Source organism: Oncorhynchus mykiss, chromosome 27, assembly GCF_057628025.1.
Source record: "Oncorhynchus mykiss isolate SJ-2025 chromosome 27, ASM5762802v1, whole genome shotgun sequence".
NCBI classification, from domain to species: Eukaryota; Metazoa; Chordata; class Actinopteri; order Salmoniformes; family Salmonidae; genus Oncorhynchus; species Oncorhynchus mykiss.
Window position 1 is genome coordinate 4,570,095 of NC_143048.1, and position 18,049 is coordinate 4,588,143.

Sequence of the window (18,049 nt, forward strand, 5' to 3'; positions counted from 1 at the left end):
CTACCATGTTGTTGTCATGTGGTGTTGCTGCCATGCTAGGTTGTTGTTTTTACGTCTCTCTTTATGTAGTGTTGTGGTGTCTCTCTTTGTTGTTCCTATATTTGTATTTCTCATCCCAGCCCCCGTCGCCACAGGAGGCCTTTTGTCTTTTGGTAGGCCGTCATTGTAAATAAGAATGAAAGAATTCTAGCTCATGAATTTCAGCCCTCGTATTTGAGTGACATCTAGCAAAAGGCACATCATGCCCACAGGGCAGAGTGAGAGAGAATGCGATGAAGGGGTGCACATATATGCACAATATGTGACGTAGTGTGCAATTTCCGGGGAGACCACTTTTGGCTCATGAGTGCTACTTTCAGAAATACTGTCTAAAAAGTATACAAAAGTACCGGAGAATCTCTTGAAGGAAATCAGTATCTAACAATAATTAGCAGTGGAAGCCATTTTCATTTACAGTTAGCTTAATTGCATTCAACTCGGCTTCCGAATCATTAGTCAGGGAATATAAATGCATTACCCTCGGCAGCATTTGAGCCTGATTTCGACAAGCGCTAAAGACAGCTCCCTAAACATGTAATTTGTGTGTGATGTGTGTGATGCCCACCTTGACAAAGGCTGCCACGGCCAGGTTGGCACTGCGGGTTTCCTCTGCCAGCTCTTTGTTCTTCCAGAAGATGTGGTCGGACACGGTCATGACTAGGCTCTCCAGACGACTCAGGTAGGTTGAAGGGAACCTCTGTGGTCGAGGGAGCTGAGGCCACACATAATATGGAACTTAACATATTGTATTAGTTGCCCTAGCAACACTAAGGTCGTAGGTTCAATTCCAGCAGGGATCACATATACATACTAACAGCACTGAATGGAACAGTGTGACATAGGACAGATGCAGGCCCAATACAAGGTCGGAAAGTAGGCCGCAGGGAATCTGAATATGTCTGACTTCAGTACTAACTTTCAAGTGTTTTCCACACTGCATGTATTATAGTGTATCGTGTTTGTGTATTTGTATGCGGTTCTTCCAAAATGAATTTCCCTGTAAAAGGACAATAAATTATATTGTATCGTACTGTAAGTTGCTTTGATAAAAGTGTCTGGTAAGTGGCATACACACACCGGCCAGTTTATTAGGTACACCACCCCGTTCACAAAAATGGATTGCTCTTAACAGACAGTGATTCACTTGGCCACGGTTTGCTATATAAAGCAGCCATCAAGGCATTCAGTTACTTTTCGAATGAACGTTAGAATGGGCAAAACAAGTGACCTAAGCGACTTCGAGCGTGGCATGACCGTCTGTGCGGGGCACACCGGATCCAATACCACAGAAACGGCCACACTGATGGGCTTTTCCCGCACGATAGCACTCAAGGACTTTAAAGTACTTTTTCAAGCACTAATATTTATTTTCAAGGACCATCAATTTGTAATAGTTAATATTATTATTTTGTAATAGTTGCCACCAGATGGCAGTATATCGCCACCACCTCATGCAAAAAACGGAGTATTCGTCACTGGCTTACAAGTTCCAAATCAAATCAAATGTTATTGGTCATACACACATGGTTAGCAGATGTTATTGCGAGTGTAGCGAAATGCTTGTAAATAACAATACATTGTTTCACTACGTATTTACTATATATACACGAGTGTTAAGTCAGTACTTATGATTTTGCAATTTGAGTAGTGATGAGCAGAGTTTTGGGACATGCCTACTGGTGAACACACATTTTCTATTCGCATGACCACACAATTCCATCTTAATGACTGTTTTTTGGGGGAATTTGGGATTCTACTAATTAATAGCCTTTAGTGTCGCCGGTCGGGAGAAGGGCGGGTGGGCTGGGTGAGGAAACTGCAGGAAACGGCTTGATAAAGTGGAATATCGCAGGCGCCCCCGTGAATGAGGCGATTTGCAAAAAAAAGCTCTGGAGGTTGTTGCAGAGAAAAAGTCTACATAATGTAGAACTGGCGCCAGCGCAGGATGCAGCGTTGTGTCTTTCCTCCTTCATGTTGCTCTTCAGGGCCGATTCACCCACGCTCGCAATGTCAAAGTCTGACGCATGTTTTGCACCTTACACAGTGTGGGTTGGTTGTGTCCAGTGACATAGTGGTTTAAGAAAAAGGTGGGTAAACTACACTGAACAAAAATATAAGATGCAACATGTAAAGTTGTCGGTCCCATGTTTCATCAGCTGAAATAGAAGATCTCAGAAAAGTTCCATACCCACAAAAGGCAGGATTTAATCGACATTTGCTCTGCATTTTCAGCCATCGATGTGACATTTGGCCACGCCTAAACAGTCCGTACATGCCTGGCTGAGTGGCAGTGTGGGTGGAATGAGTGAGTTCGCCTGGCAACGGCAGTGCGAAACACGTGAGGAAATACAACTCAGTAGTCTGCCTGGAATACATTTTTCTAATATCTTTCATAAACATATTTATCATTATCTGTCCTCCTCTCATTTTAATTGTACTTTTCAAGTACCAACTTGAGAAAATGTTAGATTTTCAAGGTATTTCAGTACTTGAATTTCAGAATGCCAAATTCAAGTACTTTTAAGCACCTCAACCACCTTGTGCCAACCCTGTGTCTAGGGTTTACAGAGAACATTCAGTCAGTGGCAGTCCTCTGGGCGAAAACAGCTCGTTGATGAGAGAGATCGAAGGAGAAGGCCAAGAATAGTGCAAACTAACAGGCGGGCCACAGACAGACAAATAACAGCGCACTACAACAGTGGTGTGCAGAACGGCATCTCGGAACGCACATTTGTCCAGCCTTGTCACGGATGGGTTATTGCAGCAGTCGACCACACCGGGTTCCACTGCTATCAGCTAAAACAAGAAGAAACGAGCGACTCCAGTTGACACACGATCACCAACACTGGACAATTGAGGGGGTGAAAAACATTGCCTGGAACATGACAGGGAGTTCAGTTTACTTGATTGGGCTGTGGAATCCCCAGACCTCAACCCAAAAGCGCATCTTTGGGATGGGATGGAATGGGCTGCATGGACCAAAATCCCTGTGGAATTCTTCCAACACCATGTAGAATGCCCCGAAGAATTCAGACTGTTCTGAAGGCAAAGGGGTGTCCGACTCAGTACTCAATGGGTGTACCTAATAAACTGGCCGGTGAGTGTATAATATAATCATTAGATATACTCTTTGAGTGATGAGGTTTGAGAACGTGATGGTCTCTTTGCGTGAGTTAAATATAACAGGGACATTGACACTAAAATGTCAAAATGTATTCCTCAGTGTAATGAAGACAGAATTAGTCTCATGTAGTGTTTATGGGTATGCTAATCTGTCACCTCCCCTCGCACAGGGAGTGTATATGTATATATTATAACTTCATATGTTATGTTTCTATACCTTGACATTGTCTGAGTCCACTAGATGCTGGGCCATGGACTTGACAATGAGCTCGAAGAAGAACCAGGAAAACTGCAGCAGACAAGGGGAAAAGGTCAAACAGGGGTCAGATCATCCGGGTTACGTTCAGTTAATGACACCCTATTCCCTATATAGTGCACAATTTTTTAACCAGAGCCCTATGGGTTCCTATAAAGGGAATAGGGTGTCGTTTGGGACTAGGCGTGGCGTCCCTCTAGGCTCACCCTGAGGATGTTCCTGATGGCCAGCTGCTCGTTGCTCTTCAGGTCAGAGGACATGCCCTTGGCCAGCTCCTCGTGGACCGTCCGGAAGCCATGCGACTCCGCCTTGAACACAAACTGACCAACCGCAGTGGAGACAACAAGGTCAATGAGACAGACGGACATAGAGACAGTAAGACAAACACACTGTACCGACACCTTTTGCTCTCTCACTTTCTGTACATGCAATTAGTAGCATCAAGTGAACCAAACATGCAATGTGCTTGGCTCTGCATTGAATTAAAAACAAAACAACGCCGATTAAGGTTGATGTAATCAGAGTTGAGGAAGAAGAAAAAGCTGAGTCTGACAAAATATGCAATAAATTATGCATCAAAAAATCTTGATCTAATGTAGTTTTCCTTGGCACATGAAATGCATTGGGGTACGTGCTCCTGTACTGTATCTATAAATCTATGTGATTATTTTGGCACTCAATCTATTTTTCTCTTTTTGTGGGAAATGTTCCACCCACACTGTACGTGTATGGTACACACACGCCTCATTACCACAGACGTCACCCAATTGAGTTAATTCATTAACAATGGTAACCACACGTACGCGCATCCACACATATTGCGACGATGCACGCACACGTGCATATGCAACGTGCACAAACACACACATCTGGTGTCCAGCCACACACACCCACACGGCGAGAAAGCACTGGTCGAAAATTGCTTGCTGCTAGCCCCACGAGCAGCATGCCAATCAGTTGCCATAGCAACGCCAGTTCCATTACAGTGGCCCTCCCATTCTTTCCTCCCCTCTTCTCCTTCCACCCTCCCTCCATTTCTCTTTCTGTCTCTCTGCCCCTCTTAAAGATCAATTGTAGGATTCTAATTTTCTTTCTACAAGACATGAAAAATCTTGTGGTAAGCTGGTTCTATCCTCCATTTCCCTTACTCACTTTCACTTTTCTTCCTCTGCCTCTCACTCTCTTCTTAACAAGCATGCCTTGCATTCTTATTGAAAAGGCTCGGTGTCCTTGTTTGCCTTCCACCAGACACCCCCCTTCTCTCTTCCCCACAGCCATGCTTGTCTGTGTGTGAGCTGAGAGCCGTGTGTGTGGCAGACTCTCTCTCGTGTCTCTGTATCCACAGTGTTCTGGGCACATTGCCCTAGACCCTCAGCCACACTCCTGCACTCACCACACCCCAAAGCCCCCTCCGTAGCCCACACACACACAATGTACACACACGCACACACACAGTCACGTGTGAATGCGCACAAACTCACACACATACACAGCACGCACACAAAGCCCCCTTCTCTCCCTTCACTAATGAAGCTGTCTGTGAGTTATTCTCCTCCCCTTTGCTCTCATTAGCTCTCCTCACCTCACCTCTCCTCTTCTCCTCTCATCTCCTTTCCCCTCCTCTCCACTCAGCCCAACCCCTCTCCTCTACCCTATGACACCACCTGGCTAAACTGCAGAAAAACTGCTCTTCCTGCAAGACAGGGCTAACATCCCAATGAAATGAGCACCATACCTTTATGTAGGAGTGCAGGTAGTGGTCAAGTTTTTCTTCATGGCACTTGGCAACAATGTGGACCAGCACCCTGGTGAAACACAAGGTGGTCACTCAGTCATCATCATTGTCTGGCAACATTAATAGTTGGCAATGTGAATTCTGGCAACATGTATGATCCGGTGGCAGTGAGAGTGGAGTCCGTGGCCTGCAGTGCCTCATCCTACCTGGTGGTGGTGGTGGTGACTTCGTCGTTGTCGTTCTGGGTGAGGACCTTGAACAGCTGGTTGAAGAGCACAGGCAGGAAGCGAATTATCACTGGAATCTTCTCAATGCTCAGTAAGCCCTGTGGGAGAGAGAGAGAATAAAGAGAATCAGAGAGAGAGGTAGTTAGAGACAGAGCGGGATAGAGAGAGAGAGAAAGAGAGAGAGAGAAAGACGGTCAGTGAAGGGGTGTATAGTATGGGAAGGGGTGTGGGAGTGAAATGCAGAACGGAAAGATGTGAAGTCATCTCTCTATCCTCCCTCCCTTCCTTCGTTTCTCCAGACCTTTAGGCAGTTGAGGAAGTTTGAGGTAGGTGATTGGGAGAGGTCCGTGTCTCGTTTTTGGCACTGTTGGAAGAAGCGGTTCAGGTGGGGGTCCTGGCAATCAAGGACAGAAGACACAGTCACAACCAGAACCACCATCACTGAGTGATAGACTGTGCACAGGAGATAAGTCCTACATCCAGAAGCAAACTGAATTTGCATCCCAAAAGGCATCTTATTCCCTACATAGTGCACTAGTTTTGACCAGAGCCCTATGACAAAAGTAGTGCACAAGATAGGGAATAGGTTGCCATTTGGGGCGCAATCCTAAAAGTCACAATGGGATAACAAGGATTGACTTGCTGGAGTTGAAACCCATTAAAGGTTGGTTAAATAAGATTTGTATTTTATGTTTTACTTGTGGTTGTTTCATGGAGTTTGCAGGGTAAGTCCAGACTCATACCTGAGTATAGACTGTGGAGAGGACGTTGGTGGAGACCTTGAATATGGGCTTACCTCCGTCCACCCACTTCAGATCTGAGCCGTTCTGGGGGGAGAGAGGGAAGAAGGGTCCCTGAGCACCAAGGAGATCCATGCTTGCTTAACACTTTACTGTTGTTCCATTTGGTGTGCTCACTTCATACCTCACTTTCTCTCCCCCCCCCCCCCCGCTCTCTCGCTCTCCATTCACAATTCAAATTCAAAATGTTTTTTTATTGGCATGACAAAACTTACATTTGTATTGCCAAAGCAACAATGCTTTCTCTATATATTCCTGCATCTCCTTCCATCCAAATATTTTCTTTCTATTTTCCCCCCTATTTTCTCTCCTCTCTCCTTCTCTCCCTTCCATTCATCTCACCCCATCCCTCCCTCTTCTACCTTAGTCGATCCAGGTTCTTTGACGAGCAGGTATCCAGAGGGCAGGCTACAGGCCACAGGGATGTTGAAATCCTGTGAGGCCAGGCGACCCTCTCTGAGCAGAGGCAGCCACGAGTAGCCCACTGCAGTCACACACACACAGTGCACAGGGCATACACACACACACACACACACACACACACACACACGAGAAAGAACACATGGAAAAACACTATACTGTATGTAATGTGTAAATCAATCAATGAAATGTATTAATAAAGCCCTTGTTATATCAGCAGTTGTCACAAAGTCTTCTTACAGCAAGCTCAATCAGAAGCAAGAGCACAGTAGTATTGGCCTGTAGACGTAGCATGCACCATCACACTCCAGAATCCAACAACACAATCACAACAGTATCGAGGCAATGTTGCTGCACAGTGATAAGCTAACACCAACTAGCTACCATCCAATCCATTGACAAACTTGCCTCAAAGACATATATGCCATCTAACAGATGCTTTCATCCATACATTTTTGGACTGCGAGCCCGAAGCGGGAACCAAACCCATTACCCTGCCGTCGCAAACACCATGCTCTACCAACTGAGCCACACAGGGTCACAGCATTTCTCCTTCCTCCCTACCTGGGGTCTCCAGGGCCTCCTTCTTCTTGGAGTTGGTCTTGGTGTTGATGTCACAGGTCACATGGTAGAAGGAGAAGAGTAGATGGTGCTTCTCGTGGAGCTGGGTGGGCAACTCAATCTTCACCTGAGAAACAGAGGATGACACAAAGGAAACAATTACAGAATCAGGCAAAAAAAAAAATGAAAATCACACATTATTTAAAGTGCATTTAACAAAAGCCTCAATACATTAAAAAAAGTATAATATACAGTGTACCAGTCAAAAATTCGGACACACATATTCATTTTCTTTATTTTGACTATTTTCTTCATTGTAGAATGATAGTGAAGTCATCAACACTATGAAATAACACATATGGAATCATGTAGTAACCAAAAAAGTGTTAATCAAATCAAAACATATTTTATATTTGAGATTCTTCAAAGTAGCCACCCTTTGTCTTGATGACAGCTTTGCACGCGCTTGGCATTCTCTCAACCAGCTTCACCTAGAATGCTTCACCTGGAACAGTTTGAAGGAGTTCCCACATATGCTGAGCACTTGTTGGCTGCTTTTCCTTCACTCTGTGGCCCAAATCAGCCCAAACCATCTCAACTGGGTTGAGGTCGGATGATCGTGGAGGCCAGGTCATCTGATGCAGCACTCCATCACTCTCCTTCTTGGTCAAATATCTCTTACACAGCCTGGAGGTGTGTTGGGTCACTGTCCTGTTAAAAAGAAGTGATAGTCCCACTAAGCGCAAACCAGATGGGATGGCGTATCACTGCAGAATGCTGTGGTAGCCATGCTGGTTAAGTGTGCCTTGAATTCGAAATAAATCACTGATAGTGTCACCAGAAAAGCACCATCACACCTCCTCCTTGTTTCACGGTGGGAACCACATATGCAGAGATCATCTGTTCACCTTCTCTGCGTCTCACAAAGACACAGCGGTTGGAACCAACAATCTCAAATTTGTACTCATCAGACCAAAGGACAAATTTCCACTGGTCTAATTTCCATTGCTCGTGTTTCTTGACCCAAGCAAGTCTCTTATTGTTATTGTTGTCCTTTAGTAGTGGTTTCTTTGCAGCAATTCGACCATGAAGGCCTGATTCACGCAGTCTCCTCTGAACAGTTGATGTTGAGATGTGTCTGTTACTTGAACTCTGTGAAGCATTTATTTGGGCTGCAATTTCTGAGGCTGGTAACTCTAATGAACTTATCCTCTGCAGCAGAGGTAACTCTGGGTCTTCCATTCCTGTGGCGGTCCTCATGAGAGCCAGTTTCATCATAGCGCTTGATGTTTTTTTGCAACTGCACTTAACAAAACTTTCGAAGTGTGTAGTGATGGACTGTCATTTCTCTTTGCTTATTTGAGCTCTTCTTGCCATAATATGGACTTGGTCTTTTACCAAATAGAGCTATCTTCTGTATACCACCCTTACCTTGTCACAATACAACTGATTGTCTCAAACGCATTAAGAAGGAAATAAATTCCACAAATTAAGAAGGCACACCTATTCATTGAAATACATTCCAGGTGACTACTGCATGATGCTGGTTGAGAGAATGCCAAGAATGTGCAATGCTGTCATCAAGGCAAAGGGTGGCTACTTTGAAGAATCTCAAATATAAAATATTTGGTTACTACATGATTCCATATGTGTTATTTCATAGTTTTGATGTCTTCACTATTATTCTACAATGTAGAAAATCGTAAAAATAAAGAAAAACCCTTGAATGAGTAGGTGTCCAAACCTTTGACTGGTACTGTATATATATATATATTAATTGACACAAGTGGCAGAACTGGTGTCACAGTGGTGAACAATCAACTGAGCCACTAAGTTCCGTGGTGAAGTTTCCCTTGGGTACAGATCTCGTATAATCTTCGCCTTCCCCCAATCCTAACCATTAGTGAGGGAAATACAAAACTGACCTAAGATCAGCATCTCGGGGCAACTTTATCCTACACCTGCCACTACACGGTGAGGGCTCTAGCCTGGTATGCACATGTCTGATTGTGCTTCAGCCTCTCAAATTCATGATAATGAGCAGAGTTGGCCTAGGCAAAAACAAAACTGGCTACCAGGCAATTAGAGCCCTGCACATGCCCCTTTCAATCAATCTCTTCCCATTCCTCTCCCCCTAGCCATACAACTCTTCAACACACTCATTCCACACTCACCTCATCATAGAAGTCTGGGTTCTGGGAGTGGTGAAGAACCGTTGAACAGGCTGCTGTGGTGAAAACTGGACCCCCAGGCTTGCCGTATATGCACTGAGGCAACAAGTAAAAAAACAAATGAAGAGAAAAGTGACGTTTTTCAAAAAATGCACCATGATACTCTAAATGCTATCAATGACAAAGAAGATATTGAGAAGATACTACACCTTCAAAGATTTGGCAACTTCCTCATCTGAACTCCGAAACTCCACATAGACTGCAAGGTTACGAGCCTGTGAATGAAAAAGACGTTGTTATATTTGTGAGTATACAGTATTTCATGCGTGTCTGCAAAGAGGTACCATATATGTACAGTGTGACTTGTGTGTCTACTACGATTTGGAAAGCCATAGTCAGTCAATAAATAATATAATAATACTGGTAGGAAAGGTTTTCATCTTTAGCTCACAATCTGTGGATAATATATGATTAGAAAGGTTACATTTTTCTGTAAAACATCACAGCACAATTGAAAAATATATGGTACATGGAAACCAAACAAGGGTGGTCTATGGTGATAGGTGGGATGGGCTGAGAGAGGTGGGATTAAAGAGCTGAGGTCTATGGTGATAGGTGGGATGGGCTGAGGGGTGGGATTAAAGAGTTTATGTTTGGTAATGTATTATTGTTATGTGACTGCTTTATATAAAAGTACCATGTATATGTAAAATGTATGTAGAAAAAAAGCTGTAAAAAAACTAAGATATTTATCCTCCTGGTGGAGGGGTTAATAATAAATCATAAAAAATAAAAATAAAAAAAGTGGTGTTTGGGTGGTTACGGTACCTTGGCGAAGCTCTTCTGGCTGTCGTATTTGAGATGCCGGGGGTAGACGTAGACGTGGTTCTTGTAGACGTGGTGTGGCTGGGTGAACTTGGTGAAGTCCTGGACAAACTCCTCCACCTCCACGGTGGCCTGGTGCTGGCTGCAGTCCTCGAAGGGCTTGACAGGCACATAGGATGACGTCACACAGTCTGCAGACAGAGAGAGACAGAGAGAGAGAGAGATACATATGTAATACATGTAACACTGATGGCTATCAACAGTAGAGAGAGAGAGAGGTAGAAAGAGAGATAGAGAGAGAGGAAGACAGGGGTAGAAATAGAGATAGATAGGGGAGCGGTAGAGAGAGAGAAAATAAGGAGAGAGCGAGAGAGAGAGAAAATAAAGAGAGGTAGATAGAGCGAGAGAGAAGACATTTGTAATACATGTAACACTGATGGCTATTCAACAGTAGAGAGGGAGAGGGGGGGGGGGGGTAGAAAGAGAGATAGAGACGAGAGGTAGAGAGAGAGAGGGAAACAGAAAATAAAGAGAGAGAGAGAATGAGAAAGGGAGACATGAGGGTTGTCGAAGTGAGAAAGAGAAAAGAGAGAGAAAGAGAACATAAAGGTGTTGGACTAACTTGGATGCTCCATAGGGACATAGTCCACTGTGATGTCCAGGTTCCCTGGAATGGTCTGCAGTTTACTGGTCTTCTCAGCCCTGCAAAGACACAGAGAGAGCCAAGGAATGAGTGAGCAATGAGCACCATACAGTCACTAAGACTAGGGCCAGGAGTTTTCCAGGTCAGATTAGGTGGTCATGATAAACTCTGGACCATGGGTTGAACTGACAGTAGTTGGTCTGCATCCCAAATGGCAACCTATTCCCTATATAGTGCACTACCTTCAACTAGAGCCCTATGGGCTCTGGTCAAATGTTGTGCACTAAATAGGGAATAGGCTATTTGGGATGCAATCTTGATGTCTTTTTGGTGCCTAACCTCCTGTATTCAGACACCAGCTTGATGAGATCTTCGGTGGAGATCTTGTTGCTCTCCTGTTTGAAGAGGGGCGAGAAGCGAGACTCCCGGTCCACCGTCCCCTGATTGTCCTTAAACACAGACCTGAGACAGACAGAAAGACAAGACAGACAGGCAGAGCAGACAGGAACAGGCGAGACAGACAGATGGACAGATGCACAGACAAGACAGACAGACAGGAAAATAGTTCAGAGTGTAAGATACTTAATCAATCACCTACACCTTTATAGACATCTGTGTGATGCAGTTTGATCATTAAAGGAGAAAAGGTCAATAAATGGATATGGAGTGAGTAGGATTACAGAAAACACAGTGTGGCTCAGTGTCCCTCACCTGATGCACCAGGCAAAGGGCATGTGGTACTTCCCCAGTTTACTGCAGAACTGCTTGTTGGATTTCAGCATCTTCTGAACCGTCTTCAAAGGGACAGAAACAGAGAGAGAGAGAGAGAGAGAGAGATGGAGAGAGAGGGGAGCAGAGTGGGGGAGAGAGAAAGAGCGAGAGAGTCAGAGCGAAGGAAACATTACTTTAAAAAGGGACAGCATTGTTGATATTCTTGAAGTCTGCCGGTGGGTTTCGGGAAAACACAGAAATGAATGATCCGCCACGTAGATAAATTGCAAGTCTAAATCAACTCCCGTCTGCTCATCCAGTCAACTTCCCAAACAAAGGCCAGGATTTGACTCTGTGGAATTCTTTGGGGGCGTCTTGGAAAAAAATCTTGGAAAATCTATGAGGAAAAATGTATCTCCAAACCATCTGATTCTCTGTGTGATTAAGGGGAATTTAAATAGAGCTTTACAAGAAATCTCACTGGAAAGACCTTGTAAAGGTTGTGCATACCACTGTTTCACTACTAAGGGCCTGGGGGAAAACAAGCTGTGTTTTACTGTACGTTGTTCTACACACCAACTCGCCTCAAATTATGTTCCATAATAGATTGTCCATAGGTAGAGTTACACAATTCCTGTCATTTCCCCAAATGTCACATTTTTTTCCAGGTTGGAGGATTCATAGATTTCCTGCTTATTACCTCCTGATTCCCAGATATTTCTAACCTGGATTTGTAGTTTTTATTGGTTGCAAGTCTAGTAGTATTTCTTTCTTTTTTTTTAGCTGTTAATAATGTAAGTTTAAGATTTGTATTATTGTTATTTCATTGTTAATATTACAAATTATTTGTCATATTATTCTTGCTTCTAAGTTTGTTTGTTTTTTTGTTTTTTTTGGACACTTGAAAACGAGATTGTGCATCTCAAGAGATTCCATCCCGCAAAACTTCAATTAAATAAATAAATGACATTTCTGGGAAAAATGGGAATTTGGGGAAAGTTTTGCAACCCTACCCATAGGTAATAGGCTATAAAGGTGAGGGGTGGTAGTTAGAGAGAATTTAACTGTGATGTAGAGTTGCGTCACCTTGCTGGAGTCTGTGTTTTTGATGTACGGCTCTGTTCCCACGGCGATATTTCCCATCAGCACCTTCTCCACCCTCGCCACTAGAACAATGTCCGTGTGGGGGTTTGTCACAGAGAAGATGGCCTGCGTACACACACCACACAACACACACACACACACGAAAGGACTAAGTATCTCTCTTTTCTCCCTATGACATTCCCAGTTCTGCCCTATCCCCTCTGTGTGTTGCTGAAACTGATCCTAGATTTGCACCTTTGGGAAACTTCCTCCGGAGCGTTGCTGTAGCGTACCTGTTTGGGGAAGCGGAGCCAGTCGTCCAGGTCCAGGCTGAGATGACAGTCTCCGGGTCTCTTCTCTGCAGGGGAGCTCAGGCCATTCTCCTGCCCCGCCCCGGGCCCTCCCGATCCAGCCCCACCCAGCATCTGACGCACCGTCTCGTGGTTCAGGTCAACATGGAAGTCGGCCGACACCTTCCTTCCCTCACGCACATCCAGCAGGGCCACAGTCACAAAGAAGGGCTCAATCTGATGGGGATATACTACATGTGATGAGCACCAGGGATTTACCAAGGTTTTCCAACACACAGCTTTGACATGCTTGCTATGTTGTTCTACTGTACTTCAAACAATTTGTAGGCAGGTTGATTAGGATTCAAACCTTCTCTCTTATTCCTACTCCTGTATGCGTTAGCATATGAGTATTGCACCAAGCAAATCATTCAAAAGATTAACACTATTCACTTTTCCAGTGACCACTGCACTCAATAGCTGATCTCGGATCATCCATCGCAGCACAGTAAACAACAGAGTGAAAAGTGTTTTGACCATTGAGCACTATCAGTTATGTAATGCATGAGCGCATCTCAATATCTGCGGCGCTGTTAGTTGCAACGTCACCATGCTAAGTCGACCTTTAAAAGCTGCGGAGAACTGTACGTGCGCGCGTGCAAGTGAGCGTGAGATGGTGGTGGTGTACTTGTGGTTTTAAGGGGGTCTTACATTGGTGATCGGACCAGTCTCGGTCTCATTGATGCAGCCCTGCAGCGTCAGGTTGAGGGATCCACAGGCGATCATCAGTCTCCTCCCCAGCTTCTCCTCGAAGGGACGGATTGGGAGGCCCTCACCCCTAGGGTACTCCTCACGCGGACTCCTCAACACCTGACCCAGAACCAGACAGCATCAGAGGGGCACACAATTGGACTATCAGTGGGCAGCGGGCTGAAGTTGAATGTGGTGTGTAAGCACTGGTCTGGACCAGAAGCCTGCAGACACAGAGGCCCTCCTGGGACAGAGATTATCATCCCTGACCTAACAGTGCTTAATTAACAGGTGAATTGTGCAGTACTGTACCACCAACAGTTCTGCACAAGGTGTGTTAACCCCTATAGGGTACCTACAGTGTAAGTGTATTAACCCCTAAACACTACCTACCGGGGTGTCAGGGTCCAGGGAGAACAGGTTGAGCCTCTCTTCTCTTCTGGCCGATCGGACCACCTCCTCAGTTTCAGAGAAATACTGAGAGAGAGAGAAAGAGAGAAGATATCCCCACAAATAAAATACAGAATATACAGAATATGTATTAAAGGAGGACTACAGGAAAAGGAGGACTGAGTACACCCCATTCTCATCGACGGGGCTGTAGTGGGGCAGGTTGAGAGCTTCAAGTTCCTTGGCGTCCATATCACCAACAAACTAACATGGTCCAAGCACACCAAGACAGTCGTGAAGAGGGCACGACAAAACCTATTCCCCCCTCAGGAGACTGAAAAGATTTGGCATGGTTCCTCAGATACTCAAAAGGTTTTACAGCTGCACCATCGAGAGCATCCTGACGGGTTACATCACTGCCTGGTATTCTCGGCCTCCGACCGCAAGGCACGACAGAGGGCAGTGCATACATCCCAGTACATCACTGGGTCAAAGCTTCCTGCCATCCAGGACCTCTATACCAGGCGGTGTCAGAGGAAGGCCCTAAAAATTGTCAAAGACTCCAGCCACCCTAATCATAGACTGTTCTCTCTGCTACCGCACAGCAAACGGTACCGGAGCGCCAAGTCTAGGTCCAAGAGGCTCCTAAATAGCTTCTACCCCCAAGCCATAAAACTCCTGAACAGCTAATCAAAAGGCTACCCAGACTATTTGCATTGCCCCCCCCCCCCCCCCCCCCGGGACACTACTGCTACTCTCTGTTATTATCTATGCATAGTCACTTTAATAACTCTAACTACATGTACATATTACCTCAATTGTCTCAACATCTGTGTCCCCGCACATTGACTCTACCGGTACCCCCTGTATTTAGCCCCGCTATTGTTATTTACTGCTGCTCTTTAATCATTTGTTATTCTTATCTATTACCGTTTTAAATTTTTTTTTTTTTTTAACTGCATTGTTGGTTAAGGGCTTGTAAGTAAGCATGTGACAAATCCAATTTGATATTAAATTAGCATAATACAAGTAGAAGCATTGATACTTTTTTTACGGGTCAAATGACATCTCCACACACCCACCTTGGCCAGCTCAGGGTTGATGCCGTTCTCTGTCGTCTCTTCATTCTCAGGTAAACACACGTCGCTTAGAGACAGATCACAGACGTCTGGTGGGGAAAGAGACAGACGGTTACAGTCAATATCTCCGGTGAAATTAATGTCTACCATTCCTGTTGTTAGTATTGGCTCATTTCCTCTGGTCTTCAATGACAGCTAGGCTGTTGTCATGGAAGCCGCCATACCTGAGTGTGTTCTGAGAGGGGTAAAGGTGGGGAGGGGGGGGGGGGGGGAGTAGGGGAGCGCTCTCTCACACTGGCCTTCCCTGGCCTCTAATGGAGCTTACTGTATGTGTTTATCCTTTCACTACCATCCCTCTATTCAGTCAGTGTAGGTCAACCTTTTATGTGGTACTGTAAAAGAGGCCCCACACAAAGAGAGGGAGGGAAATAGACAGCTGTTTTCTTTCACAGAGAGAGAGAGAGAGAGAGAGAGAGAGAGAAAGAGAGACAGAAAGAGAGACAGAAAGAGAAAGAGAAAGAGAGAGAGAGGGGGAATAGAGAAAGAACGAAAGAGAGAGACAGAAAGAGCAGAAGTAGTACAGAGCCCTGAATGTGTATTAGGTCTGCTGATGCTGCTCCTCTTCTCTCATTGCATGGTTAAACAGAACAAATACGACCTACGAAGATCGATCAAGATGGCGAGACACAAGTATAGGGAGAAAGTGGAGGAGCAATTCTGCGTGTCGGATACTAGGCATATGTGGCAGGGGTTTCTAACGATCACGAATTACAAAAAGACAGCTAAACACCGTTTTCTCACGGTTCATGCAAAACGACTCTGCCGAGGAGAGCCCCTGAGGACAACAAGGGCTACGTGCTTACGGTTGGAGGAAGTCCAAGTCTAGTGGTTAGAGCGTTGGACTTGGACCCAAAGGTTGCAAGATCGAATCCCTGAGCTGACAAGGTACAAATCTGCCCTTCTGCCCCTGAACAAGGCAGCTAACCCACTGATCCTAAGATGTCATTGAAAATAAGAATTTGTTCTTAACTGACTTGCTTGTTAAATAAAGATCAAATAAATAAATAGAATGTAAGTCATTCAAACGTGTTAACCCTCGCAAAGCTGGCGGCCCAGGTGGCGTCCCTAGCCACGCCCTCAGAGCATGTGCAGGCCAGCTAGTTGTTGTGTTTTCTACCATTTTCAAACTCTCTCTAGCTATCATCCCTGTGCTCAAGAAAGGGAAAGTAACTGAACTGAATGACTACCTCCACCTCCGTCATCATGAAGTGCTTTGAGAGTCAAAGACCACATAACCTCCTCCTTCCCTTGACACACCCTCTCGAATTCGAGGTAATTTTCTTTTACATTCCAGACACGCAACAAAAGCACCAAATGCAAAGCCCCCACTCTGTCACTCAGAAACTTATTCCAGCATCTGTCTACGAGCCGAAATCTTTGTGTATGTGTGTTAAGGCTACCTGCCCATCCCCCCTCCGAAGCATACTGTAGGCCACTGTACTGACGTTAGAAGCATGTGAAGATAGGGAGAGAGATGTTTTATTAGCTAGAGAAGAATGGATTCACTTTTTCAATACTAGTTAAAGGATTAGTTAGCATGTTTCACGTTGGATTTATTAACTACAAAAAGGTAAGACGTGTTTTAAATTCTGGCGGCGCTCTCACAAGCTTGTTAGCTAGCTAGCTCAAAGGACATTCAAAGTTCCTTCATACAGTAGAAGCCGCTCCTCCTGGGTATAATTCTGCGGACCTAATTAAGATAATGTAACCCTCTCGCTCTCTCCCCACCCTTAAAATTTCAGTCTCATCTTGCCATAGGCTACACTTGTCTTTCCATAACACATGTAAACAACTAGCTTGCCTGCTCTATCCTCACTGATTGGTGAATTAATGTAATGAGCTAAACGTAAAAAAAAAACTGTAGATTTCACAAGGTTAAAAAAGGAACAGAAAGGAACATTATAAAAGGGTACTTTTTTTGGGGGGTTGAACCAGTTCAGAACTTTATTTTTTCTGGTCAGAACTGGGGTTCTGTTCGGAATGAAACGATTAGACATCTCAGAGGAGCTGAAATGGTCTAACCACATGGACACTGAAGAATAAGTCACGACAGCAACTGACCGGAGGCTGACGAAATTAAGTCTGTCCACAAGGGCCCTAACAGTGTTGTACAGGAGCACCATCCAAAGCATACTGTTGGGCTGCATCACAGCCCGGTACGGCAACGCCACTGCCACTGACCGCAAGGCAATACAGAGGGTAGTACGCTCAGCCGAACACACCACTGGGTGCACACTGCCTGCCTTCCAGCGAACCTACAACACCAGGCGTTGCAGGAAGGCCAAGAAGATCATCAGTGACCTCAGCCACCCGAGCCACGACCTGTTCTCCCTGCTTCCATCACTCGGGTACGGGCAATACAAGAGCATCATGGCTCAACCTAACAGAATGGCAAACAGCTTCTATCCCCCCTGACCATCAGGTTGTTGAATAGCCACCACTACTCCTACACCTGGATAATAACTAACTCAGCATGACTTGTTAGTTTCAGGATTAGCTCTGGGAGCTCCACCAGCCAGTGCGGTTGATGAAACTGTACACCACACCACCTCCAGGTGATATTATATGGAGCTTAATGGCTAATAAGGCTCAGGTCAGTTAGTACACCGAACTTGATTTAACAGCATGTTAGTACAGCAACACAGAACCATGATGACTACGGCTATTACGGCTATCATTCGTAGTCGTTTTCACAACCTCAATTCTCCACGGTCCAGGGCGGTGTGTGGAATTTGTTTGGTTATATTCCACACTGAGGCTTTTAAAAAAAAAACTATGTTTAATCTCTAAAAACCAAGGTGGAGTGCTTTGCCTTGTGTCCGGTCTAATTTCCTGGTGGACCACAAACAATAAGGATCAAGTCACCGCACATTAAGTCTCAACTTA

The 18,049-nt window shown here is 44.9% G+C and overlaps 1 protein-coding gene across 9 annotated transcripts in view; it reads right to left on the bottom strand.

Moving 5' to 3' along the window:
• The window catches only part of LOC110507356 (dedicator of cytokinesis protein 10), a 177,389-nt gene that overhangs the window by 52,312 nt on the left and 107,028 nt on the right, over window positions 1–18,049 (bottom strand). For all 9 annotated transcript variants that reach the window (XM_090224225.1, XM_090224221.1, XM_090224222.1 and 6 more), the window contains exons 9-28: window positions 15,107–15,192; window positions 14,028–14,111; window positions 13,596–13,754; window positions 12,888–13,121; window positions 12,598–12,720; window positions 11,512–11,594; window positions 11,140–11,262; window positions 10,780–10,859; window positions 10,161–10,348; window positions 9,542–9,607; window positions 9,336–9,428; window positions 7,165–7,288; window positions 6,543–6,664; window positions 6,124–6,207; window positions 5,682–5,774; window positions 5,360–5,478; window positions 5,154–5,223; window positions 3,625–3,738; window positions 3,380–3,451; window positions 605–751 (exon numbers count right to left, since the gene is read on the bottom strand). In XM_090224225.1, coding sequence (XP_090080351.1) covers window positions 605–751; window positions 3,380–3,451; window positions 3,625–3,738; window positions 5,154–5,223; window positions 5,360–5,478; window positions 5,682–5,774; window positions 6,124–6,207; window positions 6,543–6,664; window positions 7,165–7,288; window positions 9,336–9,428; window positions 9,542–9,607; window positions 10,161–10,348; window positions 10,780–10,859; window positions 11,140–11,262; window positions 11,512–11,594; window positions 12,598–12,720; window positions 12,888–13,121; window positions 13,596–13,754; window positions 14,028–14,111; window positions 15,107–15,192 — 2,264 coding nt within the window. The remainder of the gene's footprint in view (window positions 1–604; window positions 752–3,379; window positions 3,452–3,624; window positions 3,739–5,153; window positions 5,224–5,359; window positions 5,479–5,681; window positions 5,775–6,123; window positions 6,208–6,542; window positions 6,665–7,164; window positions 7,289–9,335; window positions 9,429–9,541; window positions 9,608–10,160; window positions 10,349–10,779; window positions 10,860–11,139; window positions 11,263–11,511; window positions 11,595–12,597; window positions 12,721–12,887; window positions 13,122–13,595; window positions 13,755–14,027; window positions 14,112–15,106; window positions 15,193–18,049) is intronic.